The sequence below is a fragment of the Mobula hypostoma genome, chromosome 6, assembly GCF_963921235.1.
Source record: "Mobula hypostoma chromosome 6, sMobHyp1.1, whole genome shotgun sequence".
Classification (NCBI taxonomy): Eukaryota; Metazoa; Chordata; class Chondrichthyes; order Myliobatiformes; family Myliobatidae; genus Mobula; species Mobula hypostoma.
Genome location: NC_086102.1, coordinates 127735247 through 127758801, shown reverse-complemented (window position 1 = coordinate 127758801; position 23555 = coordinate 127735247). Strand labels below are relative to the sequence as shown.

At 43.6% G+C, this 23555-nt stretch overlaps 1 protein-coding gene across 5 annotated transcripts in view; it reads left to right on the top strand.

Moving 5' to 3' along the window:
• LOC134348380 (uncharacterized) overlaps positions 1-23555 on the top strand; it is a 135560-nt gene that overhangs the window by 53999 nt on the left and 58006 nt on the right. For 4 of the 5 annotated variants that reach the window (XM_063051658.1, XM_063051656.1, XM_063051657.1 and 1 more), the window contains 4 exons: positions 168-287; positions 4829-5017; positions 12759-12950; positions 17541-17768. In XM_063051658.1, coding sequence (XP_062907728.1) covers positions 168-287; positions 4829-5017; positions 12759-12950; positions 17541-17768 — 729 coding nt within the window. The remainder of the gene's footprint in view (positions 1-167; positions 288-4828; positions 5018-12758; positions 12951-17540; positions 17769-23555) is intronic. The other variant, XM_063051659.1, reaches the window with a different exon arrangement.

Below are 23555 nucleotides of genomic sequence, written 5' to 3'. Positions count from 1 at the left end.
ATTCAAGCAGCATCTCGTGAGCTTGCAGAGTCGACATTACCCCCTGTTTCTGCTCACACTGGTCGTGAGACTGCCTAATGGCAGACTTTGTTTAATGGGAGATGGCAAATGAAAAAATGGGAAAAGATACCCGATTACTAAAAATTATTCCTCTCTTTTCAATGCAGATAAATAGAAACAAGTCTTCCTTCTCTATTAAAACCTATGAATCATCAGAAGGAAGTCCTGAAAGCAGCCCTGACCAAGCTGAAGACATCCCTTATTCTGCAGCATCTCCAAATGATCAGGTAATAGCAAATCCGCTCCTGAAAGTGAAAACAACTTAGAGGAGCAATGTTAATCAATGTTGACGGGCTGGGACTGTTATGCGGTGGTTTTTGGATGTGCAAATTCACCCCTCCTTTGATTTCTTTGCCTTTAACCTACAGTAATGGGTAATTTGCTGTGGCCAGTTGTCCTCCTCTACAATGTAGGAAGAGACTAGAATCCTTCCCAGGGAGACCCACATGGTCATGGAAAGAACATGCAAACTCCACACAGACAGCACCCAAGGCCAGGCTTGAACACAGAAATTGTGAGACCACTGCACTACCTGCTGCATTATCGCGATGCTGCTGTAGAGGGGGTTTGTTTTTTAGAAGGAGTTGGAGAAGATATGGAATCATAAATATGTTGACAGAATTGGGCTGATTCAATAGCCTTTATTGTGAGGCTAGCCAGTGACTACTGATGGAGCATGGACCACTATATTAATGTCCTGTGGATGAATACAGGAATGGAGACACAAGAGACAGCCGGTGCAGGAATCTGAATCCACAAGCAATCTGCTGGTGGAATTCAGTGGGTCGAGCAGCATCTGTGTTTGGGGGGAAGGAGCTGTTGACATTTCCTGCCTCGTACAGTGATGCCGGACGTCAATGTCTATGATGGAGCTAAGCACTTACTGCGGAAATGTGGGAAAAATGGTGATTGCAGTCCTGGAGGGTGTTCATGGCAGTGTCAGCAGTGACAATGTGGAGGGCTAGTCATTCCCAGTGGGACCCCTGAAGATCTGCTTGTGGCAAGAGAAGCAGGTTAGCCAGATCGTTACTGTATCCTTCTGACCCATAAGGACTTTCTCACGGTTTCTTAACTCTTCCAGCAGAAATCCTTACCGGCCTCAAAGTGAGGAGTGAGGTAGTCTCCGAAGCATGTAACGTCATTGAAATATTTAATGGAGTTGCTTGGCTGGCGCTATCTTGGTATCTCCTTTGCACCTCGCAAATGAATTGTCTTTGAGGATTAAAATTTCCCCAGTTATGTTCAGTAAGTCTTGCCCAGTCTGTTGTCTGCTGAAACCATTGTAAAAAGTGATGGGCCAGAGAAAGATAGAAAAATCTGTATGCTGTGCATGCCACTACGTCAGAAGTTCCCAGTTGTTTTTCTTCTTTGAGCCACACTTCATTGAAATTTGCTTTCACTATGGCTTCTTACCACCCAAGCTTTTCCTTATGTCTTATTAGCACTGGTTACAAAGCAAAGAAAAATGTGCAGTTCAGTTGAAAAACTCATCTTAATCTCCGTATCGATAAATCATTCATTCAAGACGTTTGAGGTCCCGTCATCAGAGAGTCTGACGGTCAAGGCCTAGAGCTCAAAGGCACATCATAAGCTCATCTTACCTTCAATACTGAAGATCGAGGACTGACGCCAGATCAGAAGTTGAAGCCCAGTGGCTGATGCCCTGGGCCTGCGAGTCTGCCAGTTCACTGGGAACATCTGAGGACTGTTCTGTGTGACTCCACTGGAGACTCGAAGCCCAGAGGCCTACCCTGGAGTTGGAGGACTGTCTGGGTGTGTGGGTGGGTGGGAGGAGGGTAGGGGCTTGTTTTGCTGCTGTTGTTTTGTTGCTTGTTGTGTCCTGTGTTGTTCTGCTGAGCATTGTCGGAATGCTATGTTGGCGCCACAATGAGTGGTGACTCTTGCAGACAGCACCCAGCACATCCTTGGGTTGTGTTGGTTGTTAACACAAGCAACTTGTGTCGCTGTAGATTTTGATGTACATGTGATGTACAGTGCGAAACCCTTCCCATTAAAGCTAGTTGTTATGATGGATTTCCCACCGCCCTACACTACTAAAAAACTACAAGAGTTTTTAGGCATGGTAAATTTCCATCACCACTTCATTACACAAGCTGCTGAGTTTATGCTCCCCCTGTATAGTGCGTTTAAAGGCAATACCCCTTATCACGTGCTTGACTGGTCAGTGGATACGACCAGGGAATTTGAAGATGCCAAACAAGCTCTTTCCAACTTGACCCCACTCCCCAATGCAGCTATAGTCATTACTACTGACACTTCAGACTACGCTGTGGGTGCTGAGCACAAACAGTTGGTTGGAGATGTGTGGCAGCCGCTCACCTTCTTCGGCCAGTAGCTCCGTCTCCCCAAAAGGAAGTACAGCACATTTGACCGTGAGCTTCTGGGTCTATATCTGTCTGTTTACCTGGTCCATTTTTGACACCTCCCTCCCCTTTCTTGATCTCACTGTCTCTATCTCCAGAGACAGCTTGTCTATTGATGTCTATTATAAACCCACAGACTCTCACAGCTACCTGGACTATACCTCTTCCCACCCTGTTACTTGTAAAAATGCCACCCCCTTCTCTCAATTCCTCCATCTCCACTGCATCTGCTCTCAGGATGAGGCTTTTCATTCTCGAACTAAGGAAATGTCCTCCTTTTTCAAAGAAAGGGGCTGCCCTCTCTTTCATTTCATGCACGTCTGCTCTTACCCCATCCTCCCGCTATGCTACCAGGGATAGGGTTCCTCTTGTCCTCACCGGCCACCCTACCAGGCTCCATGTCCAGTACATAATCCTCCAAAACTTCTGCCATCTCCAACGGGATCCCACCAAGCATATCTTCCCTCCCCCCCCACCCCCACTTTCTGCTATCTGCAGGGATCATTTCCTACGAGACTCCCTTGTCCATTCGTCCCTCCCCACTGACCTCCCTCCTGTTGCTTATCCTTGCAAGTGGGACATGTGCTACGCCTGCCCATACACCTCCTCCCTCACTACCATTCAGGGCCCCAAACAGTCCTACCAGGTGAGGCGACACTTCACCTGTGAGTTTGTTGGGGTCATATACTGTGTCCGGTGCTCCCGGTGCGGCTTCCCATATATTGGAGAGACCCAACGTAGATTGAGAGATGACTTTGCCAAGCACCTATGCTCCATCTGCCAGAAAAAGCAGGATCTCCCAGTGGCCACCCATTTTAATTCCACTTCCCAATCCTATTCCAATATGTCCATCTATGGCCACCTCCACTGTCACGATGAGGCCACACTCAGGTTGGAGAAACAACACCTTGTATTCCGTTTAAGTAGCTTCCAACCTGATGGCATGAACATCGATTTCTTGAATTTCCGGTAATGCCCCCAACAGCCCCTCTCCTTCACCATACCCCATCCCCTTTTCCCTCTCTCACTTTAATCTCCTTGCCACCCATCACTTCCCTCTGCTGCTCCTCCCCCTTTTCTTTCTTCCATGGTCTTCCTTCTCTTTCACCAATCAATTTCCCAGCTCCTTACCTCATCCCTCCCCCTTCCGGTTTCACCTGTCACCTGGTGTTTCTCTCCCTTCCCCCCACACCTTTAAAATCTAATCTTCAGCTTTTTTTCTCCAGCCCTGCTGACGGGCTTCAGCCCTAAATGTTGACTGTACACTTTTCATAGATGCTGCCTGGGCTGCTGAGTTCCTGCAGCATTTTGTGTGTGTTGCTCGGATTTCCAGCATCTGCAGATTTTCCCTTGTGTGTGATTGGATTACTACAGTGAAATGCATCATTTTGTGTCGGCAACCAACACAGGTTTGGGGATTGTGCTGGGGGCAGCTTCCAAGTGCCACCACACTTCTGGTACTAACAAGGCACGCCCACATCTCAGTAACTCTAACCCGTATGTCTTTCGAATGTGGGAGGAAACCAGAGCACCCGGAGGAAACCCACCTGGAGGAGAACGTACAAACACTTTACAGAGAGCGGCAGGAATTAAACCTCAGTCAGTGATCAGTGATCGCTGGCGCAAAGGAGCGATCACACAAACTGCTAAGTTACTGTGGTGTCCCATGACCCCAGCAATCTTCAGGGCCACCCCACCTGCTGTGTGGGCAGATAGAGGTTGCTGGGAACTGTTTACCAGGAGGATATGGGGTTTTGGAGAGATTGGTAATAGTTATGCAGCGTCGGCAGGGAGAGAGAGGGGAAAGGAAAAAGAAGGGATGGGAAGAGTGTGGGGGAGATTGACTGATGGTGAACAATGGCAGATACACTTGTCTGCACCTATGGGTTTCAGAGATCAGTCACTGATTGTGGAGGAGGGGTACCATTTTTCTGATTTTTAAGGAGAGACTGGATAGACGGGGGCTGGTTTCCATGGTGCAAAGGAGGCTGACGAATGACCTTATAGAGATAAAGAAAATCCTTAAGGGCATTCGTTAAGATTGTTTAAAAGTGTTTTACCCAAAGTAGAGGAGCGAGGGTTTAAAGTGAGAGAGAAAATATTTAAAGGGAGCCTCAGGAGCAAATTTTTCATACAGAAGGTGGTGGGTATGTGAAAAGAGTTGCCAAAGGAATTAGTAGAGGAGAGTAAAATTATGACATTTAAAAGCCATTTGGCAGGTTCATGGAAAGGAAAGGTTGTGAGAGATACGGGCCAAATGCAGGAAAATGGGACTAATTCAGAAGGCATCTTGTTCACGTGGACTGGTTGGGCTTGAGTGCCATTTTCTGTGAATCTGTGACATTTTACTGAAATAATTCTGTTCACATTTATAAATGTTTCAGGAGAAAGCTGATCCCGAACTTGATATACCAAAGGAAGAACTCCAAGCGGGACAAGTAAAGGCTTCATTCAGTACTACAGGAAAAGACACAACAATCTCAACAGTATTTATGAATCAGATTCTTCTCGGAGATGACACCAAAGTTAAACCCAAACCTCCTGAAGTCGGTCATCAAGACAGTTATCAGCGGGTAAGAGATAAGGATGGATCAAAACTTGAGTCTTCATGCCAAATGTTCGATGATCCAAGCATAAACAATAACTCTTACTGCTTATTTCTGATTTGGATGAGTTGCGCAGCCACTCCGGTGAATGGTATCTGTAATCTGTCAAGTAGGGTGCCATGCATTATCCTGATTTGATGGAGACAGACGTGACAGAACGGAGGAACATCTGAAGGAACTTCTGAAATGCCTTTTTCGCTGCCGCTGTTACTGTGTGATCCAGAATCTCCGGAGGGGAAGGCCCCAAATCCTGGGTTTGGTTGTTGCTTGGCAGCCAGGATGGGGTTGAAGCGCTCGGCAGAGATGGTGCTCGGTGCTCAGTGTTGAAGGGCTGGTCGGAGGCTTGAAGTTTTCGGACAGACTCAGAGTCAGCTGTGGTCCAGTGCTTCCAATGCATCGACAGTTGTCGGTGCCTGGAGGTTTATGGCAGACAGAGTTTCTCCTTCTGCTGCCTGCTATCGGGGACTATCAGGAGTCAATCTGAACTTCAAGACCTTTTTTTTACCGTTCCCATGGTCTGCTCTTTATCAAATTACGGTATAGCTTTGCACTGCTGTAACTATATATTATAATTATGTGGTCTTGTCAGTGTTAGCCTTTGGTTTGTCTTGTATTTTTTTTGTGATGTCACTCCGGAGGAACATTGTATCATTTCTTAATGCATGCATGCATTTCTAAATGACAATAAACGACGACTGAGTGTCCTCATAATCTAATCTAATCTAAAACTCTTACTACTTACTTCTGATTTGGATGAAAGTTAGTTTCATAATCTATGCCTTGGGTCCTTAAGCAATATTAATGTCTCCAAGATGACAGCACGGTATCACAGGTAGTAGAGCTGCTGTCTCAATCCCAAGTTTGCATATTCTCCCTGTGACGGTGGATTTCCCTGGGGTGCTCTGGGTTCTTCCATCATTAATAGGTCACTGTAAGTGGCTTCTAGTACATATGGTAAATGAGTGGTAGAATGTGGGGGATATTGATGAGACTGCGAAAGAATAAGTGAGACTGGTATATGACTCGTGTAAATAAATGAGTGGTCAACAATGTGCCAATGACCCAGTTCTAATCTGTGTAAACTTTATTCAAGGAGCAACTTTATTCACTATATACATTTAAATGTATCAGAAGTTTGCTGTGGCATGTTGGCATGACATGCAACAAAAAACAGCATTCAACAATTACAAAGAACAAAGAATCACACAAAAATAAGAGAGGTTGAAGTGCGGATATGGAGTAAAATGTGCATAATACATATCACGTATTTACAGTGTAAACAGTATCATGAAAAATGGTTTAAAGTGTTTACAGTGCAGTGACTGAAGTAATAGAGAGATGGGGTTGGGTCACAGAGAGACGGAGGTTGCTAACTAAAATGGTTGATCAGATAACCTCCTGGCGTAAGAAACTTCTGAGATGGCGAGGTTTTTATTTTAATAGCCCTATAGTGCTTCCCAGAAGGGAGTTTGCAGGGTGGGCAGTGTCTGCAATGATTTTTCTTGTCTACTTCTTTACCCTGGGGGTAGATTGCAGCCAATAACTTTTCCCGCTGACCTTACAATCAACTACATTCCTCTGGGACTCTAATAATATTAAAGAGCAGTGGATTGAAAGGCCCGGATAGCTCGTCACCTGGGCACCTGTTTCCAGTGGCGGGTGAGAATTGTGGCTGTGAAACAATCTCAGGTTCTGGGGCCACCTCCGTGGTGGTTGTAGGAGTTGACACTGGACTGCATGAAGTTGTTCTGACAGCTCTGGACACCTTTCTTCTGGAAGTGTTGGCATCTCGAGCAGTGCACGGCAAGCAGCTATGTCTGGTGATCTATCATAGGCCACCAGACAAAGCTTCGACCTAACACTTCCATTTTGACCATGGCTGGATGACCAGCATGTAGCCTCTCCAACACTTTAGCTCTTAGCTTGGATGGCACAACAACTCTCAATCCCCACATAAAGGCAACCCCCGTAAAGAGCAAGTTCATCCCAGTGCTGGAGAAAATGGAGGAACTGGAATTTCTGCTGCACATTCCAGCCATTTTGGATGGCCATGTAGACCTGAGACCACGTGGGGTCTTTTCTAGTTTCCCTTTGGATCACCTCTGCCCTAGTAGGGAGACTTTCAATTTGCATTAGGGAGAATATGTCAAGTGGAGTGTCCTCTTTTATAAATTTTTCAGGTATTTCCTTTTCCAAGGTAAACAGGACAATCCATCAGCATTTCCATAATTAGTCATCCTCTTGAATTCATTTTTGTAATTGTGTCCTCCGAGGAACAAAACCCATCTCTGTATTCGTGCTGCTGCTGTTAGTGGAATACCTGCCTGTGGATTGAAAATGGACAGTAATGATCAGTAATGAGGGTAAACTTTCTCCCATACAAGTGCCGGTTGAAACTCTTTACACGCAAAACCACACTCAAGGCATCTCTGTCAATCTGTGAGTAATTTTTCTCTGCAATGGTAAGGGAATATGATGCAAAGGCTATGGGGCATTCACTTTCATCACTCATAACATGTGACATGACTACACCTATACAGTAACACAAGGCATCACAAGCAAGCTTCGCTGGACAATGTAGATTGTAACATGTGAGTACAGTGTCTAATGTAACCATTTCCTTTACCTTTTGGAAAGCCATCTCACAGTGCTTTGTCCATTGCCATTTCTTCCCAATCTGTAGTGATAAATTCAAAGGGTGGAACATAGTAGCCAGGTTTGGCAGCAGCCTGTTCTAGTTATTGACAAATCCTAAAAAGGACTACAACAGTGACACGACCTTTGGCCCTGGGGCATCCACCACTGCTTGAAATTTCTCAGCACACTTGTGTCATTCTTGTGCGTCAATGGTGTGACCACAGTAAGTGATGCTTGGTTTAAAGAATTCACACTTGTTGTGACATGCTCTGAGCCCATAATCTTCTAATCTTTTTAACTCTGTCTTGATATTTTAGAGATGCCCCTTGTCATCCTTACTAGTAAAAATGATGTCATCCAGGTAACACTGAGCACTTGAGCTGCCTTGCAGTACCTGGACTATAGCTTTCTGCCAGAGTGCAGTGGAGATATTATTCCAAAAATAAGCTGATGGTAGCAATTAAGCCCTTTGTGAATGGTTATGGTGAGAAACTCTGGAGTCTTCTTCCATCTCCATCTGTAGGTAGGCCTCAGCTAAGTCCAGTTTGCTGAAGTGTTTCCCTCCAGAAAGGTTTGCAAAGATATCCTCCATCCTGGGGAGAGGGTATTGATCTACTTTCAGTACTCGATTGATGGTGACCTCAAAATCACCGCAGATCCTGACAGACCTATCCTTCTTGTCTACTGGGACCACTGGTGTTGCCTATGGGCTTCACTCAACCTGAAGGACAAATTCCTTCAGCCTCCATGCAATCTAGCTCACTGACTAGTTTATGTCAGATGGTATAAAGAACCAGTGTGAGCACGTGGCCAAGTGCTTAAGGCATTGGACTAGCAACCTGAAGGTCATGAGTTCGAGCCCCAGCCGAGGCAACATGTGTTGTGTCCTTGAGCAAGGCACTTAATCACACATTGCTCTGCGACGACACTGGTGCCAAACTGTATGGGTCCTAATGCCCTTCCCTTGGACAACATTGGTGTCATGGAGAGGGGAGACTTGCAGCATGGGCAACTGCTGGTCTTCCATACAACCTTGCCCAGGCCTGTACCCTGGAGAGTGAAGACTTTCCAGGCACAGATCTATGGTCTCGCAAGACTAACGGATGCCTCATAAAGAACCAGAAGGGCTTTGAAAAACTTGGGTGTGGCATTTTCATTTAATACTATTTTATCTAGATATGTTTGAGTTTTCCAATGCCATTGTGAACACTGCTGTGGTATCATCCAGTACCTTTATTAATTCACTTTCCGTTGACTCTATTGCAGGGGATGTGGCATGCAAATGGTGGATGGATCCCCAATCACTTTGTAGTTGTCGCAGCCGATTGTGGCTTCACAATGATGGCCCACCTTTTTAACCACATACAAGCCCAGTGTGGCTTGTTGGCTATTGTATTTCACTGTTACAAATGTCATTCCACAAATGTTATCTTTTCTTTCGTATAACCTCTTAGTTAGATATCTGCAGGCTTCAGCTGAGTATCTTTGAAATGCCATTCAAACTCATTTTGTGGAATGACTGAAACAGTTAAGCTAGTGTCCAATTCCATTTTAATTAATTTGTCGTTCACTTCTGGTATAAGCGATATAGTTTGTCTCCTGTTAGTTTTCACATTATAAATCTTAAGACTACTCAGTCCTGTGGCACTCTCATCATTATTGGATTTTTCATCAACAGCATGCAGATTAGTGATTTTTATGAAACTGCAGCTTGACTGCAAAGATACATACATCAGGATGCTCTTTATCAGCATTCAATACTATCATCCCCTCAAATCTAATCAATAAGCTCGAAGAGCTTGGCCTCAATACCTCCTTGTGCAATTGGATCCTGGATTTCCTCACTTGCAGACTCCAGTCAGCTTGGATTGGCAACAACATCTCCTCCAGAATCTCCATCACCACAGGTGCACCACAAGACTGTGTGCTTAGCCCCCTGTTTTGCTCACTTTACACTTATGACTGTGTGGCTAAGCACAGCTCCAATGCCATTTTTAAGTTTGCTGATGATACAACTGCCATTGGCCGAATTAAAGGTGGTGAGGAATAATCATATCGGAGGGAGGTTGAAAATCTGGCTGAGAGATGTCATAACAGCAATGCTTCACTCTATATCAGCAAGACCAAGGAGCTGATACTCCTTGGCTTTTGAGAAGGAAACCAGAAGTCCATCAGCCAATCTTTATCAGGAGATCAGAGATGGAGTGCGACAGCACCTTTAAATTCCTCGGTATTATTATTTCAGAGGACCTGTCCTGGGCCCAGCATGTAAGTGCAATTTCAAAGAAAGCACAGCAGTGCCTCTACTTCCTTAGGAATCTGTGAAGATTCAGCATGACATCTAAAACTTTGACAAACTTCTATAGGTGTGTGGTGAAGAGTATACTGACAAGCTGTATTACAGTCTGGTATAGAAACACCAGTGCCTTTGAACGGAAAATCCTACAAATGGTAGTGGATTTGTCCCATTACATCACAAGTAAAGCCCTACCAATCATTGAGTGTATCTACCTGAAACTCTGTTGTGGGAAAGTAGCATCTATCATCAGGGACCTCCACCACACAGGACCTGATCTCTTTTTGCCGCTGCCATCAGGAAATAGGTACAAGAGCTTCAGAACTCCTCACATATCAGGCTCTTGAACCAAAGGGGACAACTTCATTCAACTTTACTTGCCCCATCATTGAAACGTTCCTACAACCTATGGACTCACTTTCAAGGACTTTTCATCTCATGTTCTCGATATTTATTGCTTATAGATTATTATTATTTTTCTTTTTGTATTTGCATAGTTTGTTGTCTTCTGCACTTAAACGTCCTAGTTGGACAGACTTTCATTGATTCTTTTATAGTTATTATTGTACAGATTTGTTGAGTATGCCCACAAGAAAATGAATCTCGGGATAGTATATGGTGACATATAATAAAATTTACTTTGAACTTTGAAAATACTCCTTGGAGAATTAGAGGGGAATTGATGAGCATGTGATAAAATAGGTTGCAAAGAAATAAGTCAGGTTGACCTGATTGCCTTGGGAGACAGCATGGACTTAATTGGGTAAGTTGTCTCCCTCCACATTGAAAGGAAATATGAAAAATGTAATTGTCTAGATAGAGGAAAGTGTTCCTAATAGGTGACTGCTGAACTAAAGGCTTCATGAGGCAAAATGATAGAGGGTAAAAAAAAAGTTGAGAGTTGCTTTAGTACCAAAGAAATGGGTAAAGAAAATAGAGAAGTTTATAACGTCAGGATTACATCCAATTCTGGGTACGAGTGGGTGGGGTGAACAGGTACTTGTTGACTTCTCCATGATTCTTCTATCTTTTGTTCATTTATATATTTTATATTTTCTTTCTGTCTAGCTTGTTAGCATGTGCCTATAAAACTAACATAATAGGTTGATTTGTCCAGTTTGGTATTAATTCTCATCCACTATGTTTGTCTAACTTTATCATGAAAATTGAAATTCTTAAAATACTGAATTATTGGAGTTCATTATTTTTCATTTTCCTGCTTTTCTTCCCAATCATCTAACACAAAAAGCAATAGCTGCTTTCTGTTTTTTACTTCAGATTCAGGCCTTTCCAGTTCTTCTCCACAATGACATCATTTTCTTTGAATATCTTTAAATTATCTCAAAGCTGTTTCTTTAATTATCTCTTGACCCCTAATTTGTGTGTGTGCAAACTGGAATCCTGTTTCCCGTCATTACATGGTGTAACAAACCTGATGAATGCAGAAAGGAAACTTTCGAATGACTCAACCACCTGATTAATTAAGAAGGCTGTACTGTCAAGAGCAGATTCATTTCCTGTTCTCTATTCATTACTTTGTGAGATGTAATCATTGCTAGCAATACTGGTATACGTTATACACCCCTGCTTACTCACTGCAGTGTGTCTGGAATCACACATGGGCCAAAGATAATAGGTTCATGAAGGACATTAGTCAACCAGATTGTTTTCACGTAAATGACTGTCCGGTAGTTTTATAGTCAGCTTTGCAGACGCCATCTTTTTACTGATTTATTTAATTACCTGAATTTTAGTTCATCAGCTGTTGTGGTGACAATTTGGTCTTGTCACTGTGTTATTGGGCCAGCCTTCTGGATACTTAACCACCGAGTTTCCATACCTCTCCAGACACAACTATTTGCACCATCAAAATATTGGCATCAACACTAATCATTTGAGGTAGCAAATGGAAAGTCAGATTTGCATCTATGGTACTTGGAGGCACAGTGCGCTCAACACTCGTAAGGGAGTCAAGCTGCGTGTAATGCTCTTGCTGCCTGATCATCACCAGGAGGACATGTTAAGAGCTGAATTCCTATTCTTTATCTCATATGCTTCATTTGACGTCCTCCCAGAACCTGAACCGAAATTGTAACCAATCCTTCACCAACAGTAAGACTATAAGAAACAGGAGTTGAATAAGGCAACTTAGCACATTGGGTTTACTCTGCCATTTATTATCCTTCTCCCCATACTTTTGACGCCCCTACTAATCAAGACCCTAGTAGCCTCCACTTCAAGTATGCCCAATAACTTGGCCTCCAGAGCCACTTGTGGCAATAAATTCCACAGATTCACCACCACCTGGCTGAAGAAATTCCTCCATATAGCTATTGTAAAGGGATGTCTTTGTGTTCTAAAGGGACTCCTAGTGTTCTGAAGCTGCGCCCTCTGGTCCTAGACTCACCCACTATAGGAAATATCCTCTCATGTCCTCTCTAGCTAGGCCTTTCAAACTTCAATGGGTTTCAATGAGAGCCCCACACCCCGCCCCCGTTTCTCCTAACTCCAGCAAATACAGGCTCAGAATCATAAGATTCCTACATACAGTATATATGTTATCCAAATTATGATATGATGTTTTCAATGCTGCTTTAAAGTGGTTCATTTGCACCCCATTCCACTCCCTGCCTCTGCCCCCTCCCCAAGCCTTTACCAAGGTCCAATGGTTAATCTCTTAACTTCTTGCACTTGAATCTATTGTGAACTCTCCCAGAAGCTGTTTTTTTTTTATCACTAATGAATCCTTTCTATTCTCAATTACAAATATACCAGGCAGAAGCCAGTTCCAGCAGGGACTTTGAGACAGAAGAACAGCAAAAAAGTCCATTTACTTCTTCAGGCAAGGAAGCCAGAGTAGACGGGACTGCACCAACACCGTATGTGGCTGATGAGTTTCCCTTTGATATTCCCAGAATTGAGACCATACCTGACGAAACCGACGACAAAAGTGACCTGCAGGGAGAGGTTAGTGATTGAAGTTTAAGGTTTTGAGTGTTTCCCTCTTTAGGCAAGGAACTCCTTTATTTTCCCAGCCAGCAGCAATGAAGTGCATTACTTTGGTTATCCACTATGGCATACCACATCACATACTGTGAACGATTTATCGTCCAAACCTGCCCGACCAACATTGACGCTGCTTAACTTGGAACTGCGGGCGGGCTCTGCTGAAGATGGAGGTAACCTGCACTCCCCCTTGGTGTTGAGTTTTTGAGAGGTGAGCTTACTGGAATACTCCGCAGTAGCACTTTGTGCACTGAGCAACCAGCCAGCAAGCTTTTGCCCAGAGTCACAAGACACTGAAGAGTTTAGCTCCAATGATTCGAGGCTTTACATAGATCATAGAGCCCATTCTGTCAAATAGACACTGACCAGATAGCTCCAGTACCAGGGAAAATAGAGAAAGTCATTACAGTCCAAGAATATGATTGAGGAAATACAAACATACCCCAGGATTGCAGCAGTGAAACCTACTAAGATGCCCTCTTTTTAAAGCACGATTACAACCCATTATATTAGGACTTCACCTGTAACAAATTAAATTAATGAGTAGATACCCCAAGTATAGCAAGTAAAAATGTTTCCCTGTTCATGGCATTACTGCCCTCTAATCCAAAACCACTGACGTTTCATCAGTTCTAGACAAGCACGGATCTTTCTTTTTGAACTTCCTGCCACTCGGCTTGATTAGGGTGTAGAATTGCTATTTTTCTTGTTGTTTCACATTCCTTTACTTGCTTATATCTTAACATAATCACCTAAGTACACGTAATTGTTCAGTGAGTTTTCCAGCAAATACGGTGCAGTTACTTTTATATTTTCCTTAAAACTTCTTAGTTTTCTATTAGCTTTTTTATAAGTCAATTTTTATCACTGGAATTCTTGTTATCTCTGGTCTGAGACACCCATGGCTGCTGACCATGAAAGTTACAAGAGGTCCAAATACGATCTCTGGAAAACCATCTAACAGGCAAAGTGACAATTCCAGACCAAACTTGAATCAACGAGGGATGCTCGACAGCTGTGACAGAGCTTGAATACCATCACCTCTTATAAAGTTAAATCAAGTGACATAGGTGACAACAGGAATTTGCTTCCAGGTGAGCTCAGTGCCTTCTATGCTCGCTTTGACCATCACAAGGAGGAACTATCACAAGGTCCCACAGCCCCCGATGATCCCGTGATTTCGTCTCCAAGGCTGATGTAGGAGAACCGCAAAAAGCATCCGGCCCTGACGTGGTGCCTGGCCAACTGCTAAAGACCTGTGCTGATCAACAGGCTGCAGTGTTCACTGAAATCTTTAACCTCACGCTTCAGCAGTCTGAGGTACCCACCTGCTTTAAGCAGGCTTCAATTATACCAGTGCTAAAGAAGGATGTGGTGACCTGACTCAATGACTATTCTCCAGTAGCACTTACACAGTGATGAAGAGTTTTGAGAGGTTGGTGATGAAACATATCAACTCCTGCCTGAGATCCTGTGTGATCCAGAATCTCCTGAGGGGAAGGCCCTGAGTCCTCGGCTTTGCTTGTTGCTCGGCGGCCGGGGCGGGGTCGAAGCGCTCGGCAGAGGATGGTGCTCAGGAGGCTGTATCGGAGGGGCTGGTTGGAGGCTCAAAGTTTTCAGACGGACTCAGAGTCAGCTATGGTCGGGTGCTTCCAATGCATCGGCAGTTGTCGGTGCCTGGAGGTTTACGGCAGGGAGAGTTTCTCCTTTTTGCCTCCTGCTATCGGGACTATTGGGAGTCGATCAGAACTTTGAGACTTTTTTTTACCATGCCTGTGGTCTGCTCTTTATCAAATTATGGTATTGATTTGCACTGCTGTAACTATATGTTATAATAATGTGGTTTTGTCAGTGTTAGTCTTTGGTTTGTCCTGTTTTTTTTGTGATATCACTCTGGAGGAACATTGTATCATTTCTTAATGCATGCATTTCTAAATGACAATAAATGAGGACTGAGTGTCCTCATAATCTAATCTAATCTAAGTGACTTGGATCTGTTCTGGAGCAACAGGTCCACAGTAGATGCTACCTCATTGGCTCTTCACTCAACCCTGGAACATCTGGACAGCAAAGATATATAGAACATCAGGATGCTCTTTAGGACTACTGCTCAGCATTCAATACCATCATCCCCTCAAAACTAATCAATAAGCTTCAAGACCTTGGCCTCAATACCTCCTTGTGCAATTGGATCCTCTATTTCTTCACTTGCAGACCACAGTCAGCTCAGATTGGCAACAACATCTCCTCCAAGATCTCCATCAGCGCAGGTTCACCACAGGGCCGTGTGTTTTGCCCCTGCTCTTCTTGCTTTACACTTATGACTGTGTGGCTAAGCACAGCTTCAGTACCATATTCAGATTTGCTGATAGCACCACTGTCATAGGCCAAATCAAAAGTGGTGATGAATCAAGATACTGTATAGGAGTGATATTGAAAATCTGGTTGAATGGTGACATAACAACAACCTCTTACTCAATGTCAGCAAGACCAAGGACTTGAGGAGGAAGAAACCAGTGGTCCATGGGCAAGTCCTCATTGGGGGTTCAGAGGGGGAGAGGGTCAGCAACTTTAAATTCCTTGGTGTTATCATTTCAGAGTATCAGTCCTGTGCCTGGAACTTAAGTGTTTTTACAAAGAAACCACAGTAACAATTCTACTTCCTTAGGAGTTTGCAGAGATCCAGCATGAAATCTAAAACTTTGACAAACTTCTATAGATGTGTGGTGAAAAGTATATTGATTGTCTGCATTACAGCCTGATACGGAAATATCAATGCTCCTGAATGAAAAATCCTACACAAAATAGTGGATATGCCCCAGTCCATCAAGAGTAAAGCCCTCCCAATCATTGAGCACATCTACATGAAACGCTGTTGCTGGAAAGCAGTGTCCATCATCAGGGGCCCCCACTACCCAGGACATGCTCTCTTCACACTGGTGCCATCAGGAAGAAAGTACAAGAGCCTCAGGACTCTCACCACCAGGTTCAGGAAGAGTTATTACCCCTCAACCGTCAGGCTCTTGAACCAAGGCGGATAACCTCACTCAACTTCACTTGCCCCGTCAGTGAAATGTTCCTATAAACAATGGACTCACTTTCAAGGACTCTACATCTCCCGTTCTTGATATTTATTACTTATTTATTATTATTATTATTATTATTATTACTATTTCTTTCTTTTTGCATTTGCACAATTTGTTGTCTTTTGCACACCGGTTGAATGCCCAAGTTGGTGCAGTCTTGTGTTGATTCTATAATGGTTATTATTCTATTATGGATTTTTTGAGTATGCTCGCAAAAAAATGAATCTCAGGGTTATATAAGGTGATACGTATGTGCTCTGATAATAAATATACTTTTAACTCTGAACGTTTCCTCCCTTTGTTCTCACGGCTTTTTCTTTGTCATTGTAACACTTAATAAAATTGCTTAGTAAAGAGTTTAATATCTCATTCTTGACTTCCAAAGCACGTTTGGATCACAAAAGGACTGTGATCTCAGCCTCCCACCCTGCTCTATTTCTTAAAACCTACTTGTTGTTAACTTTTCCTAATTCTGAAAAAAGGCCATTGATCCAAAACATTAATTACATTTCTCTCCCTAATGGTGCTGCCTGACCTGTGAAGTATTTCTTATAGTTTCTTCTTTTAATTTTGCTTTCTTTGTCCACAGTCCTTTTTGGCTGTAGGATGTTACTTGCAACAGGTTTTTCTGTGGCCGTTGAGGCATCCATTTCCAGATAACGGACCTTCCTCATCAGTGTTAATGCCATTTTTCTGAAACCACACTGTTGTGACCTTAACCACCAGCAGATGCCAGATCACCTTTGGACTGACCATGTTGTAGTGACTTGACCTTGCCCCCAGTTTTGTGTGACAAACTGCTTGGTAGTTATTTCAGTGATCCCGCTGGTAGTGAACAAAGTGGTAAAGATGGAAATCTCCCACATTAGCTCAAACACCTTCACTGCTCAAGAAACACTCCAAATTCTGAGGACCCAATATGAATAACTCTGTCGATGAAGCAAAATCCTTTCTCCTTTGATAAGTATTCCAATAAATGAATTCATTAAAGGCTTATGAGCTCGCAGTTAACATTTCCTGTGTGGTAGTACATGGTCCTGGGATCACACATTCCTACTGCATGGAAACAAACCCTTCAGCTCATCCAGTCCACACAATTCACAAACCTAATGCTACACTAATCCAATTTCTCTTCTTCCTACGTTCTCATTGACTCCTCCCCAGATACTACCACTCACTGGCACAGCAGCCAACTAACCAAACAGCCACTCACCTCAGGCAATATGGAAGGAACCCATGTGGTCACAGAGAGAGTGAGCAAACTCCACACAGACAGCTCTAGAGGTCAGAATAGTCTCTGGCACTATGAGCGGTACTAGCTTTAACAGTAGCATTCACAAATTTAAACAGCCTAATAGTCCCTCTTTTTAAAGTCTGCTTTTTTTTTGGTTTGGTTAGGATGTAAGGCAGCACAATGAAAAAAAATATACAACACTTAAAACCTTGCTATTTTTTAAAATTACAGGAACAACCAGCAAGACATCGCTCCATTGATTTGATAAGAATTTCCCCTTCAAGTTCATCGTTTATGAATAGACAAATTTATTCCGAGCCAGCAATCTCCAAACTAGCCTCGGATGATGAAGAAATCAGAAAGCCCTCCAAGAATAAGACCAGGCCTGATGAAGACCAAGATCAAGAAAACTACAATCAGAAAGGGGGCATTACATTGAAAGACAGCAAATTAATGCAGGTACATGGTTGCTTTAGCCATACAGAACATGATGGATCTTCTTTTTCTCCTGAGTAATAATTTGGAACACTTCTTTATAACTGATGATTTATTTATTCTGGATCTCTCCATCCACAACTAGGGTTGTATGTTGGTATTGTCTTCAAAAATTCAAATAGTTATTAGACAATAGACAATAGGTGCAGAAGTAGACCATTCGGCCCTTCAAGCCTGCACCGCCATTCTGAGATCATGGCTGATCATCTACTATCAATACCCGGTTCCTGCCTTGTTCCCATAACCCTTGATTCCCCTATCCATAAGATACCTATCTAGCTCCTTCTTGAAAGCATCCAGAGAATTGGCCTCCACTGCTTTCTGAGGCAGCGCGTTCCACATCTCCACAACTCTCTGGGAGAAGAAGTTCCTCCTCAACTCTGTCCTAAATGACCTACCCCTTATTCTTAAACCATACCCTCTGGTACTGGACTCTCCCAGCATCTGGAACATATTTCCTGCCTCTTATCTTGTCCAATCCCTTAATAATCTTATATGTCTCAATCAGATCCCCCCTCAATCTCCTTAATTCCAGTGTGTACAAGCCCAGTCTCTCTAACCTCTCTGTGTAAGACAGTCCGGACATCCCAGGAATTAACCTAGTGAACCTACGCTGCACCTCCTCCACAGCCAGGATGTCCTTCCTTAACCCTGGAGACCAAAACTACACACAATACTCCAGGTGTGGTCTCACCAGGGCCCTGTACAAATGCAAAAGGATTTTCTTGCTCTTGTCCTCAATTCCCTTTGTAATAAAGATCAACATTCCATTAGCCTTCTTCACTGCCTTCTGCACTTGCTCATTCACCTTCAGAGACTGATGAACAAGTACTCCTAGATCTCTTTGTATTTCTCCCTTACCTAACTCCACACCATTCAGATAATAATCTGCCTTCCTGTTCTTGCTCCCAAAGTGAATAACCTCACACTTATTCACATTAAACGCCATCTGTCAAGTTTCTGCCCACTCACCCAGCCTATCCAAGTCACCTTGAATTCTCCTAACATCCTCATCACATGTCACACTGCCACCCAGCTTAGTATCATCAGCAAACTTGCTGATGTTATTCACAATGCCTTCCTCTAAATCATTGATGTAAATCGTAAACACCTGTGGTACCAATACCGAGCCCTGTGGCACCCCACTAGTCACCACCTGCCATTCCGAGAAACACTCATTCACTGCTACCCTTTGCTTTCTATCTGCCAACCAGTTTTCTATCCATGTCAATATCCTCCCCCCAATGCCATGAGCTCTGATTTTACCCACCAATCTCCTATGTGGTACCTTATCAAATGCCTTCTGAAAGTCAAGGTACACCACATCCACTGGATCTCCCGCGTCTATCTTCCTGGTTACATCCTTGAAAAACTCCAATAGATTAGTCAAGCATGATTTGCCCTTGGTAAATCCATGCTGGCTCGGCCCAATCTTATCACTGCTATCAAGATATGCCGCTATTTCATCTTTAATAATGGACGCTAGCATCTTCCCCACTACTGATGTTAGGCTAACAGGGCAATAGTTCTCTGTTTTCTCCCTCCCTCCTTTCTTAAAAAGTGGGATAACATTAGCCATTCGCCAATCCTCAGGAACTGATCCTGAATCTAAGGAACATTGGAAAATGATCACCAATGCATCCGCAATTTCCAGAGCCACCTCCTTTATCACCCTGGGATGCAGAACATCAGAACAGTTACCCTTCAGTCCCATCAGTCTATTCATCACCGTTTCCTTCCTAATATCAATCTGTTTCAGTTCCTCTGTTACCCTATGTCCTTGGCCCATCCATACATCTGGGAGATTGCTTGTGTCTTCCCTAGTGAAGACAGATCCAAAGTACTTATTAAATTCGTCTGCCATTTCTCTGTTTCCCATAACAATTTCTCCCAATTCATTCTTCAAGGGCTCAACGTTGTTCTTAACTATCTTCCTTCTCTTCACATACCTAAAAAAACTTTTGCTATCCTCCTTTATATTCCTAGCTAGCTTGCGTTCATACCTCATTCTTTCTCCCCGTATTGCCTTTTTAGTTAAGTTCTGTTGCTCCTTAAAAATTTCCCAATCATCCGTCTTCCCACTCACCTTAGCTCTGTTATACTTCTTTTTTAATGCTATGCTATCTCTGACTTCCTTTGTCAACCACTGTGGCCACTTTCCCCCCTTCGAATCCTTCCTTCTCCAGGGGATGAACTGATTTTGCACCTTGTGCATTATTCCCAAGAATACCTGCCATTGCTGTTCCACTGTCTTTTCTGCTAGGATATCCAGCCAGTCAACTTTGGCCAGCTCCTCCCTCATGTCCCCATAGTCTCCTTTGTTCAACTGCAATACTGACACTTCTGATCTGCCCTTATCCCTCTCAACTTGCAGATAAAAGCTTATCATATTATGGTCACTACCTCCTAATGGGTCCTTTACTTCTAGATCACTTATCAAATCCTGTTCATTGCACAACACTAAATCCAGAATAGCCTTATCCCTGGTCGGCTCTCGTACAAGCTGCTCCAAAAATGCATCCCGTAGGCACTCTACAAACTCCCCATCCTGGGGTCCAGTACCAACCTGATTTCCCCAGTTCACCTGCATGTTGAAATCTCCCATAACTACTGCGACATTTCCTTTGCCACATGCCATTGTTAACTCCCTATTCAACTTGCACCCAATGTCCATGCTACTGTTTGGGGGCCTGTAGATAACACCTATAAGGGTCTTTTTGCCCTTACTGTTCCTCAGTTCTATCCACACTACTCTACTTCTCCTGATTCTATGTCCCCCCCTTGCAAGGGACTGACTCTCATTCCACACCAACAGGGCCACCCCACCCCCTCTGCCCACCTTTCTGTCCCTTCGATAGCACGTATACCCTTGTACATTCAATTCCCAGGTCTGATCCCCCTGCAACCATGTCTCCGTTATCCCAACAACATCATAGTTACCCATTTGGGGTCTGGATTTCTAACGAGATTCAAAAAGATGCATATGAAGAGTAGGATGTGTATAGCACAGTCATTGGTAAAGGACACATCAGAACACAGGGAACAGAATAGGCTATTTAGGCTCATCATCATGTTCTGGTGATCTACCAGGTGAGTAACCAAGCAACCCCCACTCACAATCTAGAGACGTAAATTCCAATTGATTTAAGTTTAGTTAAAATTTAGCTACCAGCAGGATCACAAAAATAACTAAAACTTAGTTAAATCGATTTAATCTTAGTTAGATTATGAGAACACTCAGTCCTCTTTTATTGTCATTTAGAAATGCATACATGCATTAAGAAATTATACAATGTTTCTTCAGAGTGATATCACAGAAAACAGGACAAACCAAAGACTAACACTGACAGAACCACATAATTATAACATACAGTTACAGCAGTGCAAAGCGATACCATAATTTGATGAAGAACAAACCATGGGCACGGTAAATAAAGTCTCAAAAGTCCCTGAGTCGATCGACTCCCGAGTCCCCGTTAGCAGGCGGCAAAAGGGAGAAACTCCCTGCCATAAACCTCCAGGCACCGTCAACTTGCCGATGCCTTGGAAGCAGCCGATCACAGCCGACACTGAGTCCGTCCGTCCGAAAACTTCGAGCCTCTGACCTGCCCCTCTGATACAGCTTCCCGAGCGCCATCCTCTGCCAAGCGCCTTCGACCTCACCCCAGCTGCTGCAACATGCAAAGCCAAGGATCTCGAGGCCTTCAGCTCTGAAGATTCCAGTTACCACACAGTAGCAGTGGCAGCGAAGCGGGCATTTCAGAAATTTTCCAGATGTTCCTCCATGCTCTCAAGTCTGTCTCCATCAAATCAGAATTGTGCACGGTCCCCTACTTGACAGATAACAGATATCATCACCGAAGTGGCCGCGTGCGCTGTCGTCGCGCCACCATCTTCTCCCCCCTCCTGGGAGGTTAATAGTTAATTCCTTACTATTATAAAATCATGAAGAGAGGCATTAGAAGCAATGAGCAGAGAGAACCATCATCTGCTTCACTAACATCATTCTGGGAAGAAAGCTCTTGCCCAGTCTGAACTGCCAGTGTAGTTAATTTTCTGCAGCAGATGGTCACTCCCAGTGAGTTTCTCCTCAGAAGGTTCTCCTCACAAATACGTGGGGCATGTGTTCAAGTTGGAAGAGCTGCATTAGTTGGACTTAGTTACCCTCACAGAAATTTGCCTTGGATAAAATGTGTTCTGCATTACAATCCCAGGGCATTCCCCAAAGCATTTGTAAGCAGATGTGCAATAAATTAATTACGATAAACAACTGTGTACAGGTTCAAGATTCTGTCTTTCATCGTGTAGTGTACGCCAACGAACTGCCGTGCCACGGTAGAGTAACATTTAGCACAAGGCTTTACAGCGGCCATCGGTAAGATTGTGATTCGATTCCTGACGCTGTTTGTCAGGGGTTTGTATGTTCTCCACGTGACCCCCTGGGCTTCCTCTGGGTGCGCCAGTTTCCTGCCACATTCCAAAGACGTACAGTTAGCATTCGTGAGCTGTGTGTTTGTTGCGTTGGCGCTGCAAGTGCAGTGACACATGTGGGTCACCCCCAGCACAATCCTCACTGATTTCAATTGACGCAAATGATGCATTTCAATGTACCTGTCACAAGTAAAGCTAATTCTTCATCTTTATCCTTAATGAAATATTCTAGTTCTTCACTGAGGTCATTTCACTTTAAATGAATTATGTATCTGCACACCAAGATCCAGGGTAAAATATTGTCATTTCTATTATACATATTTCTCTCCTCTGTCAGTGCTTCCAGTAATTTTAATCTTGCTGTTTTCAGCTTTTAACCACGGAAGCCATCTGCTCATGCCGACTTGATGCATGTCTTTGGCCTCATATGACTTTCCTAGTTCCTTACTATTAAAATCATCAAACCACTACAGTGGGCTGAGTGTTTGAGAAAAGCATAGTTGGAGAGCAGTGGTGCTTCCCACAGTGAATTCATGTCCGTTTTAATCATGATGCAGGGTGCAAGGCAACCTGACTTAACTGCAAGTTAGTATCTTGCGTTGCCAGCTGGATCCAGCAGTGAATGATCCAGTCTTGATTATTCGTCACCAGATCAGGCACTCATGGGCAAGTTCCTTGCAGCTGACAACAGGGGTGGGAGTCTGTCCAGACGGTGAAGCAAATCTGTGACATTCCCTCCTTGCATTTGCTTAGCACAGGGTTCTCCTGGAGTGTGCCACATTGAGATATTGATCAGGGAAGCTGGAGTCCATCAGGGGTCAAAAGTTCAAAGTAAATTTATTATCAAAGTACATGGATGACCCTGATATTCATTTTCTTGCAGGTATTCACAGGAGAACAAAGAAATGCAATGGAATCAAGGTGGAATCTGTTCAGAGTTGAGGCGAGGGAAGTCTTCAGGGTCAAACTGAAATTCATTGCTATACATGTATGAGAAGATATAGCAGCAGCAGCACGGCACATAACATCAGAGACAACATTCACATGAAAAACATAAATTCAATGATACGCAACTTTACAAGACACAACACAGTTAGAACAAAAACACCAACACAAAGTGGTAATAGTGTTGCTATACTAAGGTCGCTATTACGGTTATTCAAGTTGGTCCAAGGGACAATTGGTTGAAGAGAAGTAGCTGTTCTTGAAGCTGATGATGTGCGACTTCCGCTTCCTTGGATGTACGTAGCTAACATAAGTTGGACCCATACACCATGAATTGCCCTATAAAAGCAAAATAGGAAGCAGTCTGCACTTAAA